The sequence below is a fragment of the Asterias amurensis genome, chromosome 20, assembly GCF_032118995.1.
Source record: "Asterias amurensis chromosome 20, ASM3211899v1".
Taxonomy (NCBI): Eukaryota; Metazoa; Echinodermata; class Asteroidea; order Forcipulatida; family Asteriidae; genus Asterias; species Asterias amurensis.
Window position 1 is genome coordinate 2,896,927 of NC_092667.1, and position 19,751 is coordinate 2,916,677.

Consider the following 19,751-nt stretch of genomic DNA (forward strand, 5'->3'; position numbering starts at 1 on the left):
ATTTCTTTAATGGATGTGTGTCATTGAGTAAAATTGACTAAAGGCCGAGTCACATTGCAGCGATAACGAAAATGATCACGATGCAAAGAGAACGCATTCTATTTGTTGAATTACTCCACGCAGAATATGCCCACGCTCATTCAACCGAGGGCGTGCATTGTTAACATTCTCGATTTCGTTCTCGCTATTGAGGCCCTTTGTGACCAGGCCTTTTGCCTTGATTAAAATTAAGTGAATTTGACTTGAAATTTGCAATGAGATATGAGAACTATTGTTTTGATTTGATTGATAAATCACTTTTGTATAATAATCATTGCAGAAAATCACCAGAGAGGTTGACACTCACAATCCCGAGTACAAGCGTATCACCAAGGTAGCGGAAGAGCTGATTAAACATCCCCGAGCAAGAGACTCTACCTTCGTGTCTGATCTCATGAAGGGATTGGACAGGAACTGGCAGACCATGGAGGAAGCTCTCACCAGACTGTAAGTACAAAACTGAAATTACCTGAAATTAATCATTCGTTCACAAGCACAGGCTTGACGTTTCGACCCTAGCAGAGTCTTTCTCCAAGGCTAAAACTAATTATTTCAACTGCAAGTATAAAAAGTCAAAATACATCTTTCCAAACTTCTCAGACAGTTTTGGGGTTTGGAGGAGTAAAGGGTTACACTATTGGCAATTACTCAAAATAGTTATTATTATTGTTTGGTAACAAACAATGGAGAGCTGTTGATAGTATAAAACATTGTGAGAATTGGCTCCCTCTGAAGTAATATTTTTTGAGAAAGGGGCAATTTCTCACTTTAATTATTACATTTCATTAGGCATCATGAAAGCACACAAATTTGTGCAACAAGGACATTTTTCTTTAATAATTTCTTGCAAATTCAATGATCAATTGAGACAATTGTTTTTTACAGGTTTGTTATTTTATGCAAATGTGAGGATACACTAAGTGAGAATACTGGTCTTAACAATTACCAAACGTGTCCAGGAAATAATTTTGATGAATGTTATTTGTTTTTCCCCTTCCAGGAATGATTACCTTCAGGAGAGGAAACAGATCTACAATAAGTATCGTAACTCTGTCAAGGTGGTCAGTATGTGGCTGGAGAGTACCAACACGAAGTTTGATCATCTACCGGACATTGCAAGAGAGCTGGAAACACTCAAGAACCAACTGGAACAAATGAAGGTTAGATATCGCAACTTAATCTGGGACAAATGTCATGGCTCTGTTTACTGCAGAATTCTGCTCTTGCGATCACCATTCTTCCCTTCATAGCAAGCTCAGAATTTCTTTCTTACTAAGCAAAGAATGGTAACCACTGTGGACTATGCACTTGCACAAGCAGAAATTCCTTGCAAACCCCTGAAAAATGCTTGATGTATGGCACTCATGGCGCTCCAATATTACCCATGGAGTTTCTAGACTGGCGCTCCAATATTACCCATGGAGTTTCTAGACTGGCGCTCAATTATTACCCATGGAGTTTCTAGACTGGTACCTTGTCCTAATCTCTAAAGATAATGACAGGTATTGGCTTTATTTGTATACACATGTACGCCAGATTTAACTGCGAATCTCCAGAATCACAAATGCCATGTGAAACGATGCAAGGTCAAAGGTGATTATGGACTTAGGCTCAATGGCAGATCTCTGGCTAATTCACAAGCTTTGAAGTGTGACGCCAGATGTTCAGCCTATGGAGTTTCATCCTTCCATAAGCGCTGACTCTTTGCTTACAGTAAGCAGAGACATGAAAGTGGTTCCTGATGAACTTAATGATCATAAAGTTGTTACAATATTTTGATGTACCAAAGTCCATCGAGAAACTTTCGACAAGTTTGGGTTGGATCTGAAGTTAATTCTCATCTTTCTTTGATTTGCAATCAGCCACTGAAGCGTGAAGTAACCGGTTTTAAACCCAAGATCAACGAGACGTATGAGCTCGGTAAGACTCTGGACCAGTTGATCCAAGCTGCTGAGACTGTCGTGACTAACCGTCGACGCTCGACCAAGGTCGCTAGCGGTGATGTCCCACAGATGGAACGCCGTGTGGTTGAGCTCCAGCAGAACTTCCAGGTTTCTGAAGGTAACAAATATTTTATATTTATTTTCTTGCACATTGTTGATTAAAAGTGTAGATAACTTGTTGGTACTACGCAAGAGTTTAAATAGATCCTTTACAATAATACAAAATCTGTCACTCAGTGATGCTCCTGGCGCTCCAACATTATTCTTACTACAGGTTGTTGTGTCTGTTTTTCTTTGTGTTGTGTTTTGTTTTTGTTTTTGTTTTTGGTTTTACTGCGCCTTGAACACCCAGCAGGGTGGATATGTGCGCATTACAAGTCTTATTATTATTATTATTATTATTATTATTATTATTTGTGATAGAAGGAATTTTATAAAAATTTGTCACAAATATGAAAAAATATATGTGTGATGCATATACATTTTTTCAGATCTAAAGCTATTTGGTTGCAAGGTCATTTTGATTGTAACAAATAAAAAGTTGCAAAACAGGACCTTAAACTACTAACGGCATAAAGTCTTAAGGCATCACAACAGCAAGTTCCGTTCTGTGGCCCGTTGGCACCCAAATCTGCATATAGGCCGTTTTCAGAGTTTTTTTTATTTCAATTTTGTGCAGCCCAGCATCCTTTAGTTGAAAACTGAAAGACAGGTGTCAAGTTGTCAGCCCAACTGGCAGGAGGGAGCCCTGTGCCCAATTTCATAGAGTTGCTAAGCACACAAATTTGCTTAACACAAAATTTCGTCCTTGATAAAAACAGAATTACCAACCAAATTTATATTTGTTGCATTTTGCTTGTTACTGGTGTTCAGCTGTAGTTTGCCCTTCCTGAAAATCACGTGGAAATTTGGTTGGTAATCCTGTTTTTATCGAGGCAGAAAGTTCATGCTAAGCAAACTTTTGTGCTTAGCAGCTCTGTGATATTGGGCCCAGGTCATCTCCTTGTGTGGGATGAACCATTGCCTCAGAGCACTAAGCTGATAACATATTCTCTACTGACAAGAACACTAAGCATTTATTTTAATTTATCGTCCAATTATTGTTTTTTCGCAGACACCGAAGTGATGCGCGAGGTCAAAGGTCTCCGTAACGACTACGAGAACCTCGACAAGAACGTGAACCTCCGTGAAGACTCCATCCAAGAGATGTACGAGATAATCCGCCAGTACAACGAGAGGAACAGAGACCTTCAGGATCTGTTGGAATGGAGCCGACCGATCAAGACAAAGCTGAAGGAACCGATTCCTGATATCAGAGATATCTCATCTCTACAGGCTATCATTACTGACCACAAGGTAAAAAATAAAAATTGAAATTAAAACTTATTTTTTTATGAGACACTGCCTAACATCACTATGCCAGATGGCCACTTCAAGGTGCCGGCTACGCTGAGCTGATTTGGTTTGAATCAACAAACCAAATCAACTGCCACCAGCAGAATGTTGCCATCTACTCGTGGGGCTGAAAAAGGGTGACCCCTTTCACAGTATTGATGCTTTCCATTGTAAATTATGTTTTCATTATTTTTTATTTTGCTTTCTTTTCACTGGATATATACACGGTTTTCTGGATTACATTGTTTCTGTGCCTTCAACATCTCTAAAGATTGAAGAGAGATATTATTTCATCTTTATCACAGCATGCAAAAGAAAGAGAAAATTTTCCTTTGTGTCGGCAACTCCTCGAGTCGGGCTACATCCCAAGGGTTTTTCTCTTACTGTTCCCAAAAGCGCCCGCCTTCTGCAACAGATCTATCCTCACATTTACGTTGCATTTTTGTGATCGATCTTACTTCATATTCTTTTATTAATATTATTATTTTAATTTGTGATTGAATCCAACAGGCTCTTCACAGTGAGTTGCTCTCCCGCCGCCCCGTCATGTTAGAGGCAATCCAGAATGCCGAACACCTCCTTCATGACCGTCGAGACAAGCTGACCCAACCCCAGGTACAGGAGATGCAACAACGCATCAGTGAACTCAGAGAGTACTACGAGAACATGGTCGGATTCTCTCTGGAGAGACTGAATGCGCTGCGTGACATGATGGCCCTGCTGGACTCTGAACAACGAGACAAGGTAAGGGGTTAGAGTACACTTAGAAAAGTACTGAGTATACAACGCTTAAAACACATTGGTGTATTGGCTAAAAACAGATAATGCATAAAACTTGCCCAAATCTTTTTCTACAGTACCCATCGCAAATGTTGCGTTAGGCACAACGCCCTTTGAAATTTCCTAATTAGTATTTTTTTTCTCAAAGAAGTGTCATTTACAAAGAAAACTTGTTGTGTTCCTTTCAAAAGTTGTTTGTACAGCCTCCAAATAATAATGATAATAGTGGCCTCTTATATAAAGCTCAAATCCGTCACACATGTTGATCCTACGTTATTATCCCTGAGGTCGATTTCACAAAGATAGTCCTAACATAGGACTAGTCCTAGGAGATATTAACTCGTCCTAATAGACATTAACTCGTCCTAACTCGAGATAAGATTAGTCTTAACTCTTTGTGAAATCCACCCCTGATCACTTGGCCATTTTATCTCATTCCTTTCTTTAACCATCTCAGCTCCCTGTGGAGTATACAGCCTGTGCCGCCAAATACGTAGCGCACTAAGCTTAATCAATCACAAGAATCTACTCTGCCCTCACAGGTACCCATTTATACCCCTGGGTGAAAGTAGAAAAACTAAGATATGCGATATAATAAAACTGAGAATAAGATTTGATTTCAACACTGATTTTAACCCCTTTTTATATTACTTATCAGGAAGGACATTGCCAGTATAAACAAAAATATATTTTGGCATTAAAATTTATCAACAAAGTATTTTTGAAAGTGCCACCCCATTGGCCTGTTTTGTCTCGTTTCTCAATACTGATATTTCTAACAAAGACTCAATTTGCTTCATCGCATCATATTTGTTGATTTGTCTGTGTTTCAGGTTGCCCTTGAGCGTGAGACCAAGCTGAAGGTAGACAACCTAGTGGATCTTCTAGACTGGGTGACGAAGGCTGAACAATCTCTTGGTAATGAGCAACCTCTTCAAGAGCAACATCCACCACTCATGCAACAAGTCAGAGACCACAAGGTACACCACACCAATACGTCACGTTACTACTAATAATAATAATTATAAGACTTGTAATGCACACGTATCAACCCTGCTGGGTGTTCAAGGCGCAGTAAAAACCAAAAACTAACAAAACAAACAAAATTAGACCTTGAAAACCTGTGACATAAGATAAGTTTTGAGTAGAGATTTGAATGTTGTGGTACAAAGACGAGATCTAAGATTAAGTGGTAGAGAGTTCCAGATGCAAGGCGCAGCTGAAGCAAAAGACCTGTCACCCCATGAGTGTCGAGACTTGGGTTCAATGAGGAGAAGCATGGAACTTGAACTAATCATCTCGGCCAAATTTCAAACAAAGAATTGGGGTTCACACAAGCAGGGAATTGCATGCATTCCTTCAAGCTTTTTTCACAGGTCCAAATTTCATAAAGTTGTTAAGCAGAAAAACCTGCTTGACAAATTTCTTTGCTAAGCAAAAATCGAGTGGGACACCAGTTACAACAATGTAAACTTAATGTAATTTGGCTGGTAACCCATTTCTATTAAGCAATATTTTTCTGTGCTTAGCAAGTTTCGGTGATTATGGGCTTTATGAAATTGGGTCCTGGTTAGCCAGGAACTTTTACTTGTGCGTTACTAGGCATTCTCTGCTTACACAGCTAGCGTAGAAATCGACGCTTGACCAGTAAGCAAAGAATGGTGAACGTAAGCAGAGAAATTGGTGGTAAGCAGAGCCATGAAATTAGCCCTTGATGATTCATCCAATGTCCTATTGTTCGCAAGAGAATTGTTCATACCAAAGCTCTGGTGCTACTGTTCGGCAGAGTGTGGGTTCGAATCCCGGTCGTGACACTTGTGTCCCTGAGCAAGACACTTAACTATAATTGCTTCTCTCCACCCAGTGGTAAATGGGTACCTGCGAGGGAATATGGTTCTTGTGATTGATTTAGCCGAGTAGCGCATATTAATGTTGCATAGGCTGTATACTCCCCACCAGGGAGCTGAGATGGTTTAAGGCCCAGTGACCAAGGTTAATGTGAAGCGCTTTGGGACGCCCTCCAGGTGTGAAAAGCGCTATATAAAAACGGGCTATTATTATTATTATTATTAAAGTCGTGTTTAGTTTCAAATAAGATTGATTGTACTTTATTTGTCTATTTATTATGTTTTGTTTCAGAGCACCAACGATGACATTCTGGCTCACCAGCAGCCAGTCTTACTGGCAGTTCACACCACAGAGACCTTCCTTGAGAACCGCGGCGCCCAACTCGGCCCCGAAGTCCGCAACAAACTCCAAGAAGGCAAGACCGCTCTGCAGACCCGCTACAACACAGTGGCCAGGGACTCAGAAACCCGAATGCGACAACTCAACGGCAACGAGGACATCCTAGAACGCCTGGAGCCTGACGCCGCCAGCTTCGAGGAGTGGTTGAAGGGAGCTGAACGCTCCATGGAGAAGTTTCACAGCGAGATGGGCGGCGACGCCGACACCATCCGTCGACAGGTCAAGCAGCTCAAAGACTTCAATGAGGATGTCTTTAGCCACAAGGGTGACCTGAAGATGACCAACGTCGCTGGCCAGAAGTTCATCAAGGGAGCCGATATCTACCGCAAGAATCTTGCTGACTTCCGCGTGAACAACCTCCCTCGCCAGTTCAACCAGAAGTTCCGGGAGCAACCGGAGACCAACTTGATTCGAGACAACCTGAACAACCTGAACGTCCGTTACGACCGGCTTCAGAATGCCAGCAGCACCCACTTCTCGGTCCTGAGTGACCTCCTGGATAAGCTGACCAGGTACAAGGATTCCATTGAGGTGTGTACAAGCTGGTTGCAGGATGCCTACGAGACGCTGAACAGGCTAACCAAAGAGCCTCTTGGTGTTGAGCCTGAGTTTGTTCAGAAGCAGATTGATCGGATCAAGGTAGGGGCATTTTTTCCTAATGTTTCTTTATTATCTCATCTGGCTTTTATCTGATACTTATTTGATAGTTAGAAGTAAATAGAATTAGCAGTTGCTAACTGCTTACCAACTAAAAGGACCTGATGGTATAATGCAAAAAAATAGTTAATGGCCTGACGCTTTCGATCCTAGCAGAGTCTTTCTGGTCGAGCCATTAACTTTTTGTTTGCATATTTAGAAGAGCAATGACACTCCACTTTTATCCCTCAATGTTTTCTTAGATATTGTATTTTGTATTTCTCGACCACATGTACTGTAATCTGCATTATTAGGTCTAGGCTTACGTTTCAATATTGGTTATTGTATATGGGTATGTATTGTTTATACTTAGGGCCATGAGCACTTTTATTGATTTGTGCGCTTGATAAGTTTTCATTATTATTATTATTATTTCTGTCTCACTTTTGTCATTAGATGTTCAACACTGACGTGACTGCTCATTCTAAAGACGTTGAGCGTTGCCGTGAGACTGGCCAGGAACTGGTAGATGCCCATCCTGAACTCAAGAATGATGTAGAGAAGACAGTCGGTAAGATTCTACCTTAATGGTCGGGTTGGTGTAGTGGTATCTCTCCTCGCGTTCCACCTCTATGACCTTGGTTCAATGGACCCTTCCCATGAAATATGCTAATTACATTCACGCATGCGTACAGACCCAGTTGGTTGGCAAACGCCATAGAGTTGTGCACTAAGCAGACGCGCAATCGTGTGTGCGTCACGCACCCATTAGCCGTGTACAAAACAGCGCGATGTTCCCTCATTTTGCCAACCAAAACGTTAGTGCGCACGCGCTATGTGCAATTTACATATTTCATGGGAAGGGTCTTCATGTCGGGGGCACTATGTAGTGGCACTATGTAGTGGTATCTTTTTCAAGTGGAAATGTGTTGGTCAGTAGTTGCACTGATTTGAAATCTTATGGATACTCAACCATCTTATCTGACAAATTTTTGAAAAATTTGTTTCCATGGTTGCAGTTGTGTTGTTAGTTGTTTATTTCGGGTGGTGTCCATAGGGTTCTGTCCTGCATTGCTGTTCATAGCACTGCTGTCTCCAGTCCGGTGTCTTTCCTCAGAAGATCTGAAGTAGGTCAACTTTGGTCTACCTCGTTTACTGCGTCTATGTTTTGGTTCTCAGTGAATGAGTCTTGATGCATATGTCGCTCCTACTACAGTGCCCAGCAAATCTTATTCTTTGTTCCTTGATCTTATCACTCAATGTTGTGATTTTATATTTTTGATTTGTAGGGACCATCATCGACAAGTACAACGGCCTGAACGTCCAGTACACTGACCGAGTCAACCAGCTCCACACCACCTACACGAAGACCACAGACATCCAAGATAACATGGACAGGATCTTGAAGTGGCTGAACACTGTAGACAGGAACACGACACAGCTTGAGGAAGGCACGGTGATCCAGGCCAAGAAGCAGCCTTTACAAGAGAGCTGTAATGTACAGAAGGTGAGTATTAGTTGGACATATAAGAGGTTTCGCAAGCGTGCGGATACAGATACAGATACGAATATGATAACCGTATCCATTCACATCAGCCTTGTGTTGAATTTTGTTTCGCAAACTATAGGTATGTTTCACTTGAGTGCGCTCGCATTCATCATGAGTGTTTTTCTGACATACATAACCGTTTAGAGACCCCGTGTTTTATACACTGCATTTTCTCATCGTTTTGCTTGCAAATGACTAAACAAATTCTATCTAAATTTATATCAAGCACGATGTGAAAGCTATTTGGCACGTTTTGGCAGAGATACCAACTCTCCCTGGTTCTGCTGAAAGTTCCCTGAAAATAAACCAATCTTTCTTTGTTCTGTTGAACAAATTTGACAATCTCCCTGATTATGGAAACTCTCTCACTACTATAATGAATGTAGTTCTAAATACCTTCCTGGTTGTTATACAAACCTTCCTGATCGTGAAATGTTGGCAGCTCTGGTTTTGGCGACCATGACCTGAAACAAGTTCCGGACTTAAAGTTCACTGACCAAAACAAGTTCCGAGAGCTACGCCAAAACGGGTCGATAACCGTTCATGGCGCAGGTACATCTCTTAAAAGTTCATGTTCTTGAAATATTACAGCTTAACATTTTTTTTAAAGTAATGGAACGTAGTCTTTGTAATTTTATCAACATTTATAATTTTGATACTTCAGGGTATTTCATTCTGAAAATATTTCCATTGACATTTTTAGAAAATGAGTCTGCCATCTTGAAACCATGCCTAATCATACTATTTGAGTGAGAAATTACCGCTATCTCAAAAACTACATTAATCATAGGGAGCCGTTTTTCACAACGTTTTATACTATCAACAGCTCTCCATTGCTTGTTACCAAGGTTTTTATGCAACCAATTACTTTGAGTAATAATCAATAGTGTCCAGGGGTCGATTTCACAAAGAGTTAGGACTCGTCTTACTTGAGTTAGGACGAATAACTCTTCCTAACTTAGGATTAACCTTAAGGTCTGCATGCTACAGTGCAAGGTTGGGACTCGTCCTAAGTCCTAAGATTAGTCATAAGTTAGGAAGAGTTTTGTGAAAACGACGGCAGTGCTTTTAAATCAATGAGCAGTAAGAGATTTAAATGTTGTTTGTATTCTCAATAGACCTTTGTGAATGAGCTTGAGAGCTATCGTCCAACCATTGAGGCCATCAATATGAATGCAGCCCCACTGATCCGTGAGAGTACACCAGAGATGGCTCGTACCATACAAACCAAACTGGATACGATCAATAAGATGTACACCAACGTCAATGATCGCACCAAGGTAAGTGACTACAGCTACAATCAAGTATATCATTATCTGTACCCTTACACTGATGTGTAAATAGCAAAGTAGATATACACATGGTGTTACCGCAACGATGATTAGAGCAAGCTAGTAGAAACGTTGAGACCAATTAAGAACTCCGGTAGTGAAGTTCACCTTTTTTTTTTTTTTTATTCAAATAAATAAACCATTTATAATAACGAGAAGTCCCCTTGATCCACTAAAATGAAAGTAGTAGTCCCGTCCGATTTCCTACCTTCCGCCCAGATAGTAGTTAAAAAGCATGACAGTTCTTTACAAAACTGAGAAGTCTCCCGAATTCCCAAAATACACTGTGCGGTAGTAGAATATATAGCAAGACCACACCTCAAGAGAACAGAATCAATCAATCAACCAAGCAAGTAGATACACACAAACCAAATATAAACATACAAGTAGACATAGATACCTCACCATGCAATGCCCCAAATCCCTTCAAAGCACTGTACTCAGTGAAAAAAAATCCACAGGCAAATCACTCGGATGGGATTCAAACCCATGACCTTTGCATTGGTAAAGCAGATATCTTACCAAAACTGAGTACTACTATTACTAAGTAGTAAAAAATATGTTCGGTTGATGTTTTTCTTGACAGACTCTTGGTACTGATTGGAACGACACCCTGGACCAAGTTGTAACAACGGAAGAAACAGTGGATACACTGGAGGACTTTGTCCTCCCTGTGGTCGAGCAACTTCAGTCAGAGGAACTCATGAAGTTGGACACTCCTCAGCTCAGCAAGAAACTGAAGGTGAGTTGCAAAGTTTGAACTACTGAGTATAAAACAAGCAAGAAACTCAAGTAGTGAGTGTTCCCAACTTTGGTTTCAAATCTTGAAGTGGGTAAGAATGTTTTTATTTATAGTTGATAAATGGAGATACAACAAACTTCTATAGTTGTTTGTAATCATCGGTCATGTTCAAAGCTATAAGTTTTAGAGCACACTTAAATATGGCTGCCACTTTGGCAACTGCCTAGTGACCAACACAAGAGGGCGCGGTACAACAACTATCAGAACAAAATTCAGGATAAGTTTTTATGCTTGACTTGAAACTCAATTTTTATTTTTTCCATCTGGCCCACTGTTGTATGTAAATTGACTTACCTTGTTAACTTACATTGTGTGACTTTTTCTTCATCAAACTAACCAGTCTTGTTCCCACCTTCTTCATACAGGAAATCACACAACAGGTGGATAGACAGCGTCCACAGTACCAGAAGACCAAGAAGCTGATGGAAGACCTAGCGAAGAACAAGACGATCCGTGATAAGACCAACGTGACCACGATGATGAATAACACTGATCGGAACTGGAACACGCTGGAAGACATCCTCAACACAAGGTACGTAGTAATCATACTAATAACACTGGGTTCTAATGTTATAAGTTATCACACAAGCGCGAGTGGAATACGGACAAATCTAGCGTTTCTGTGTACGGCCTCGATGGATATGGTGTGCAGAGGTGCTATATTTTTCTGCATTTCCATGAGCGCGCGTGTGGTAGCAAATTTATCTTCAAGCAAACTTCAAGCAACACATGTGACGATCATCATTTGACGGAATTTGAAATTTCATTCATTAATACCCCAGGCAAAGTCAATTTTCCTATTGGTGGAGAAAACGTCATGTGGGGGTGTTTAAACCTGAAAATAAGCTGGAAAACATACGTGAAGACAAAAAATAGAATCTTTGAGTTTGTGGTTGAGGGAGCTTACATACGTGTTACTCTTTCATGACAACTGAGTCAATTGATGTTTTGTTTCATTAATTTTCACAAACTCGTAGGACTCAGCAACTTGAGGAGCTAGAAGACATGAATCGACGTTACAATACATGTAATGAAGACATCAATCGCATGGTTGGGACCATCGAGAGGAAGTTTGATCAACTACCCTCGGTTACCAGAGACACTAAGGTCATCTCAAGTCAACTCAACACTGTCAAGGTAAAAACAAAATCACCTTCTTCTTGTCTGCCCTGTGTTTACTGCTCAAATTTATTTCATCAATCGCTCAAATCGATAAGTCATAAGGCATTTGTAGAGCACCATCATTATACAATTCCAGCCATATTAAACTTTTTCCATCATAGGCTTTGTTCAAAACTTCCCTCACCTAATAAAGGGGTGTGCTTTGGCGACCATGACCGGAAACAAGTTTCTGTCTTAAGGTTCACTGACCGAAACCATTACCGAGAGCTACGCGAAAACGGATCAGTTAAACCAGAAACAGTTCATGATGTAGGTGTACATCTCTTTAAAAATCCATGTTCTTAGAATATACAGCCTTCATTTTGTTTTCAAGTAATGGAGCTTAGTCTTTGTAACTTATCAAGATTAGTTAATTGATATGCTTCAGGATATTTTTTTATTTTTTGTTAGAATTCCATCAAATTTTTTAAGAATTCTCATGAATTTTTTAAGAATTCCATTAAAAAAAATTCTTTTTTTTTTTAGCCCGCCATCTTGAAACTAAGTCTAACCAAGCCAACAAGTCGGCCACTGTTTGGTCTGAACAGCCTCGCCACCGTGGTTCAGCCAAACAAGTGAAAATGCTTAACTAATTACCAAAGCTCAAACATGTTTCTGATAAGGGTTGCCAAAACGCACTTGAGGACTACATAAACATTCCCTTCTTCTTATGTGTTGCTGTACCATGAGCATCTTAAGATGGATACCGGCGCATTATAAATACCCATTATTATATCCCAAACCTCTCGAGCAAACGAATGATCAACTTGGACTAATATCAATGTTTTTACCTTACAGCCATTGCAGAAGGAGACAGTCCAGCTAAAGCCTAAGCTCGAGGAGATGTCCAACATCTGTAAGACATTGGATAACCTCCAGCGTGAGGTGATAATGCCTGTCCAATCAGCACCAGTACACCGCACTACACAGCTCGGTACGGTCACCAATGAGCAGCCACAGATCAAGAAGACAAAGAGGACGTTTGAGGAACTCACTAAGAGTGCTTTCCTACCACAAGGTAAGGCAAATAGTCCTCTAGATGTTTAACACTGGTATAAACTATATGGGATTTGAGGTGTTGCATGGTAATGTATCAATGTACATGTATATTTGCGGTAACACCATGTGTGTATCTACTTGCCAGGTAGAACTGTCTTGCTATATTCTACCACTGCAGAGTAGATATTTGGAATTCGAGAGACTTCTCTTTTACTGCAGAGTCTCAAATTGGTCTCAAAATTCTTTTGATTACAATTCCATTGATTTTTTGGTACACAGAATCTGACGTCAGCCGCACCTACACCACCTCCAGCAAGCGCTTTGACAATCTGAACCAGAACATCAACTACAGACTGGAGGACTTGGAGCTGATGCAGAACTTTGTGGATCATACAGACAACGGCAATGAGCTCTTGACTTGGACTAAGACCACTGACGCTAAGCTTGACCGTGCGATACCAACCAGTAACGACATCGATACGCTGTCACAGGAGATTGACAACTACAAGGTACAGTTGAGGATCTTTCTTCAGTTTTACAAAGTGACTTTGATTTTAGGTATTTTTGCTCATCAAATCTGGCAATATCTGGTTTTAGCCTTTACACCAATATGTTTTAAGCGTTTATTGTATACTCAATGAGCAGATAAGAGCAGTGAACTCAAGCTCTGGTGTTTCTGTTCAGCAGGTGTGGGGTTCGAGTCCTGGTCGTTACACTTGTGTCCCTGAGCAAGACACTTAACTATAATTGCTTCTCTCCACCCAGGGGTAAATGGGTACCAGTGAGAGTAGAGATGGTTCTTGTGACTGATTTTGCCTAGTAGAACATTTTTGTTGCACAGGCTGTATACTCCCCAGGGAGCTGAGATGGTTTATGGAATGAATTTAGTGGCCCAGTGACCAGGGGTTATGATGTTGAAGCGCTTTGAAAAGCCCTTCGGGTGTAAAAAGTGCGATTTAAAAAACAATTATTATTATTAAAGTCTGTGAATGACAGGACGCAAAACTAACTTCTATAAACAAGTTTTTGTAATTGACTTGTTGTTTTCTTGTTAGTTACTGGTGAATGATATCGACAACCATGAGCATCCCATCAATGACATGATCCATCGCATCGATACCTTCTACAATCAGAACATCGATCGACTGTCTCCAGAACAGAAAGAAGCTCTGCAACGACTCAGCAATGATCTACGCAATCGTTACGATGAGCTACTGAGGAAGTGTCGACAGGAGCTTGCAGACTCTGAGAACCGTCTGAATCAGCTGAGGAACGAGCAAGAGGAGTCGGTATGTACTGAGTCTCAGATCAAATAATAAACCACAAGCGAAATTGACTGGGTAAATTTTCAATGATTTTGGGGGTTGAACAAAGACAAAATTGCTTGCACTCTACCAATTGAGGTATCTACTTGAAGAGAAATACTACATTACCCATCAGATATTTGCTCTCAATTAAAGACACATCTCAAAACATATCTATTTTAGAAATCATAGCTTTCGAACTTTGGTTCGAATCCCACCCGAGTAACATGCCTGTGATATTTTTTCACAGGACTCGGGAAAGTACTGAGTATACAGTGCTAACACACATCGGTGTATGGGTAAACAACCAAATTAAAATTCTTTATCCCGATGCAAATTTAACATCTCTTAAAACTTTGGTTGTCTTTGTGTATAGCAGAGTTCCTTATATTGCATCAGGAGTGTCATCGTTGACAGACATGGCGCACTAGAAATGTTCATTTTTTTTTTTTTAAACTACCACAGGTTTCAACTTTATTTATTCCACAGTATTAAACCATGGCCCCATAACATGAACAGTTTGGTAGCCTGACATTGTGTGTACCTAAAGCTTGAAAAAAGTAACCAAAACCTTTGAGATGAATCTAACATTAACTCTTTTTTTTCTTGGTAGTCCACCCTGACTCGACGCAGCCAGAAGATTCTTGAGGATGTGATTCAGATCAGTAACTGGATCGACACCGCTGAGAAGGGTCTAGGATCTGAACAGCCACTCAGTGAAGAGACTCGACCTCTCACCCAACAGGTCAACCAACACACGGTAAGCTCACAACTTCGGATATTGCATTTTGAAGACTGTCCCCTGAAAAGATTTGTTTGAAAGCCGTAAAGTTTACTTATTATTATTATCACTATTATTATTATATAAAAGCTACTGTAGCCTTTTTGAGGTATTTTATTTAATATTTGAATATTTGTCTTTTTTGTTTTATTTTTAGGATTATATCTTTCAGTTTCTGTTGGTGTTTTGCCAGTGTGAAGTGTAATAGAATAAATAAAATGCTCACAGAAGTTAATTGTTAAATTTTCTATCTGAATTTACCCAGTCTCTTCATGAGGACATTGTGAAGCAACAGACCCCAGTAGTCAAGAAAGTGGAAGAAGCCACACGCTTCTTGGACCAGTACGGCCCCCGTCTCCGCGACACCGACCGCACCAAGCTCCACACGGTCGTCAACAACCTCCAGCCCCGCTACGACGTGGTCAGCAACCAATCCCATCAGCGCCAGACCAAGCAGAACTACGGTCTGAACGATCTGAACAAGTACGAGCTTGAGAAGGACTCCTTCTCTGGTTGGATCGACACGGCCGAGAGACAGCTCCAGCAGGCTCAGAAGAACGTCCCGCAGGATCTGGACACCCTGAGGAAGCAGATTGAGGACCAGAAGGCGTTCACGGAGGAGGTTAATGACCAGAAGGGAGACCTGAAGTTCATCAATATGACCGGGCAGAAGTTCATCAATGATGCTAAGGTGGGTTCGTGTTTTGGTGAGATGGCGGTATAAAAATAATAATAAAAATTAAAACAAGGGTGGCACAAAAGTTATTTTCAGAACAAGTGGAGAGAAAAAAAAGAAAGAAAAAAGAAATAATAATACAAATCTGGACAAAAAAACCAGAAAAAAACCCCTGTGATTAAATAGACTAACAAGTCTAATAAAACCGTTGGTCAGCTCTTGTGCTCATAAAATTTCCTTACTTTTTTTCAAAATGACCAAACATCATTGCAAATGCTTATTTTTTCTGAGCTAAAAATTCTAAGCATCATTTTTTGCTAAAGCAGCTCTATGAAATAGGAAACCCAGGGCTTGTCTATTGTAACAATGGCTGGATGTACTATAAAAAATATTTTTATTTGAAAATACAGAACTACAAGTCTGACTTGTCTGAGTTCAGAGCCACCACAATGCCTCGTGATTTCATCCGCTCCTTCCAAGAGAACCCGGACACCAACATCATCCGCGACCAGACGACCAACCTGAACGATCGCTACTCCAACCTGAAGACCAACAGCATCCACTTCACCAACAGCCTGGCCGATATCGCTGACCGGCTCCAGCGCTATCAGAATTCGGTCAGCGTCGCTGACCGATGGTTGGGAAACTCACGGACAACGTTGGACAACATGCTCAGCAAACCAGTCCCGGCTGAGACTTCAGAGATTCAGAAACAGATTGACGATCTGAAGGTATGCTTTCATATCAAAAACTTGTTTAAATGATTCATTAGATTACAAGTTTATGGTCAGAAATACAACTTATTAATTATTTGTTTGCTGATTTTTGGTTCAATGTATATTTTCCTGTAATATAAAGCGTCTTTGGTCTCTAAAACTGCAAGAAAAAGTTGTCTATCATCTCCTGCAAGAAGTTCCCATTGGAATTTTTTATGCATAAAATATTCCCTTTCAAAAATCATCGGCATGTCATGTTTTATACACTTTTCTATTTTTATATGGTTGAATGATTGTAACTGCTGTGCACTTTTGAGAAAAAAGTGTTTTGCTGAAAGGTTTTCCTAGAAAAAAACAAAGATTTAATAAATGGTTGTAATAAAATGTTCATATTGATCCACTTTTGTATTTAATCCATTTCCCAGACATTCATGGATGACGTCATCCATTTCTCTGACGAGATCGACACCGTCAAGACTTTCGGTGACAAACTCTGCGCCGTCCAACCCCAGCTCGGCACAAGCGTCGGCCGCACCACAGAGGATGTGAACCATCGGTACAACTCCCTCCACGGGCAGATCAACGATCGTCTGAACAACCTTCAGGACGCCCTTGGCCGCTCTCGCAGCGTTCAAGACAGCCTGGATGGACTACTGAGGTGGTTGGACCAGGCTGAGAAGGAAGCTCATATCATGGATAAAGGAACCGTCATCAAGGTGGAGAAGGAACCACTGCAGGAATGCTCTCAGACTTGTCGGGTAAGTAGTATATTTAACAAAGACTGCCTAAAGGAGATTTATTTTGAACAGGAACTGCTCTGTAGACAACCATTAAACATATTTTTGACTGTTCTTGCTACAGGTCTTCCAGACCGATGTCGACAACCACGCCCCTGTGGTGCAATCCATGAACGATGCCGTCAGCAAGGTAATCCGCATGAGTGAACCCAAAGTCGCCGAGGTCCTCAAGAACCGCATGGAGGAGGTGAATAGCCGCTTCGCTGGAGTGGACCACACCGCCAAGAGACATGGCGGACAGCTGACGGATCTTAACAGCAAGCTCAGTGAGTTCGAGAAGGAGGTGGACCTCTTGGAGAACTGGGAGCTACCGTTGCTGGAGAACCTGGAGTCCAGACGCTTCATGAAGGACGAGCTGCCAGCTGTGTATAGCAAACTCACTGTAAGTTTAGCTTTATTTCCTCGCCTTCCACCTCTGGAACCCCGGTTCAAATCCCACCTGGGGCACTACTTGGATTGGGTTTTTCAGTATCTACCTGATTGCATAGATTTTCCCTGGATTTTTATTTCCAATTTTTATTTTTAAAGGAATGTGTTTACCTGTAACTAGTGGTCCAGTGGTTAGACTGCAGGACTTGCAACTACGATGTTGTGGGTTTGAATTCCCCAAGCTAAGTGTTGGTTTCACAATAACTTGAATAAATATTGTTCTTTCGTTCTTGGGTCCAAACTTCAAAAGTAGCATTCAAACAAGTTCAATTTTCTGTGCAATTTAATTAATGTCTCTGTTAACCTGTTCCTCTACTCTCTCTCCCTCGCTTAGGATGCAACACGTCAAGTTGAGAACCACAAGCCACAGTTGAGTAAGGTACACAAGCTGGGCGAGGAGTTACTGACTCACCCTAGAGGCAACGACACTACGTACGTACAGAAGGTACTGGATAGTGTGGACAGCAACTGGGAGACAATGGAGGATGTACTGGAGAAGAGGTACGTACATCTAGGAGAGTTTATCAGGGCCTAATTTTAAAGCTGCTTAAGCATAAAAAAGTATGCTTCACCAGAACAAGGTTACCAGCCAAAATACCATCTTACATGTACAAAATGATGTGCTTAGTGGAAAAATGTTCAGCAATCGTTTTTGCAATCGTGTTTGCAATCGTTTTTTATAAAATGCATTTGGTTGGAAAGATGTTTTCAAAATAGAATACAACGATCCACACAAAATTTCCTCGAAGTTGCGACGTTTTCCTTTTAATGTGCGAACTAACATGGTCGGCCAAGGCCGACCGTGTAAGTCGACGAGGTAAAAGGAAACAACATCTTTCTACCCATATGCATTTTATAACAAACGGTTACAAACGCATTTCAAAGACCAACTCGTCCGATCCAAGGCAACGTGTTCCTTTTAGCAGCTAGTATTGGGCCCAGATCTGAGGAATAGTTCTCAGAAATGTTGGTCAAGAATTGAAACCAATCCTGAGTAAATTTGTAAGCATGTGTAAGAATATTCATATCAACTTTACAAAATAGGCAGATGTTCGTTTCAAAATTGTTAAAATAAAATCGGTAAATTTGTTGTTACAGGAATTCTCAGTTTGAGAATCGCCAGGCAGCCGCCAAGAAGTATGGCGCAGCTGACAAAGACACCAGCCACTGGCTGGACCATACCGAGCGTCGCGTCCACCAACTCCAACCAGTCTCCAGAGACTCAGACACAATCGACATCCAACTGAAGGAAGTACGACCCGTCCGCCATGAGGTGGTCGCCTACGAACCCTCGATTGTCAACACCTGCAATCTAGGAACGACTTTGGATAGACTGGTGAAGGAGACGGAAGCTCCGCTGGCGGTCATGCCGCATCAGAAGTCGACGTCTGTCGGTCAGGCAAGACGCCCTGGAGAGAGACTTAGACCGAAGATCTTTGAGGAGCACCTTGATCAGAGCTTCTTAGAAGGTGAATAAACTTATTGTAAATTGCGTTCTTTACTGCTATTTTGAGACACGCGGGCGCCCTAATGTACCATCCCTTGCAGTAACTATACTGCTGCATTATCAAAGACACGCACACGCAACGTGCAATAGAACAAATGGGTTGGAACGCAAATTGCACGGTGAATGGAACAAATAATGCACGATGAATGACGTAGCGTGCAATGGTACATTTATTTGCTATCACATGACGCACAGTCCTCCAATTAATGACAAGGATCTGCTTGGGTGTTATATAAAAAGGAATGGGTCTCATACTTCAAAACCTAATTCCACATACCTTGCAGAAAATAATACTGAGCGCCTTGATACACCTATAGGGGTGTAATGAAGCGCTATATAAGAACCTTGTGTTATTATGGTTATTAGAGCTTGATAGCGCTTATCAATATATTTTTCTATTATGATTACAGAGCAATCTCCAATCCTTGACGAGACCCATCAGACTCGCCACCGCTATGATGAACTCCTGAGACGCCTGACTGGTCGACAAGACCTCTTGGAGCTCCTGAGTGAGTACAACAGCATCAATAATCGTCTGAAGGACACACAAGAGTGGGCCATCACCATGGATGCTGAGATCAACCAGAGGAAGACAGGAAGCAAAGATCTGGGCTCGCTGACACAAGGCATGGATGATATCAAGGTAAGAGGGTCATTAA

At 41.1% G+C, this 19,751-nt stretch overlaps 1 protein-coding gene across 9 annotated transcripts in view; it reads left to right on the top strand.

Annotated features, from left to right (window-relative positions):
- The window catches only part of LOC139952738 (uncharacterized), a 275,619-nt gene that overhangs the window by 101,159 nt on the left and 154,709 nt on the right, over nt 1–19,751 (top strand). For all 9 annotated transcript variants that reach the window (XM_071951938.1, XM_071951944.1, XM_071951939.1 and 6 more), the window contains 24 exons: nt 320–486; nt 1,040–1,199; nt 1,902–2,100; nt 3,097–3,338; nt 3,888–4,121; nt 4,991–5,137; nt 6,297–7,043; nt 7,497–7,611; nt 8,330–8,547; nt 9,708–9,869; nt 10,507–10,662; nt 11,088–11,254; nt 11,700–11,859; nt 12,682–12,901; nt 13,162–13,391; nt 13,938–14,171; nt 14,800–14,946; nt 15,233–15,658; nt 16,054–16,374; nt 16,785–17,117; nt 17,221–17,538; nt 17,920–18,086; nt 18,684–19,054; nt 19,503–19,735. In XM_071951938.1, coding sequence (XP_071808039.1) covers nt 320–486; nt 1,040–1,199; nt 1,902–2,100; nt 3,097–3,338; nt 3,888–4,121; nt 4,991–5,137; nt 6,297–7,043; nt 7,497–7,611; nt 8,330–8,547; nt 9,708–9,869; nt 10,507–10,662; nt 11,088–11,254; nt 11,700–11,859; nt 12,682–12,901; nt 13,162–13,391; nt 13,938–14,171; nt 14,800–14,946; nt 15,233–15,658; nt 16,054–16,374; nt 16,785–17,117; nt 17,221–17,538; nt 17,920–18,086; nt 18,684–19,054; nt 19,503–19,735 — 5,874 coding nt within the window. The remainder of the gene's footprint in view (nt 1–319; nt 487–1,039; nt 1,200–1,901; nt 2,101–3,096; nt 3,339–3,887; nt 4,122–4,990; nt 5,138–6,296; nt 7,044–7,496; nt 7,612–8,329; nt 8,548–9,707; nt 9,870–10,506; nt 10,663–11,087; nt 11,255–11,699; nt 11,860–12,681; nt 12,902–13,161; nt 13,392–13,937; nt 14,172–14,799; nt 14,947–15,232; nt 15,659–16,053; nt 16,375–16,784; nt 17,118–17,220; nt 17,539–17,919; nt 18,087–18,683; nt 19,055–19,502; nt 19,736–19,751) is intronic.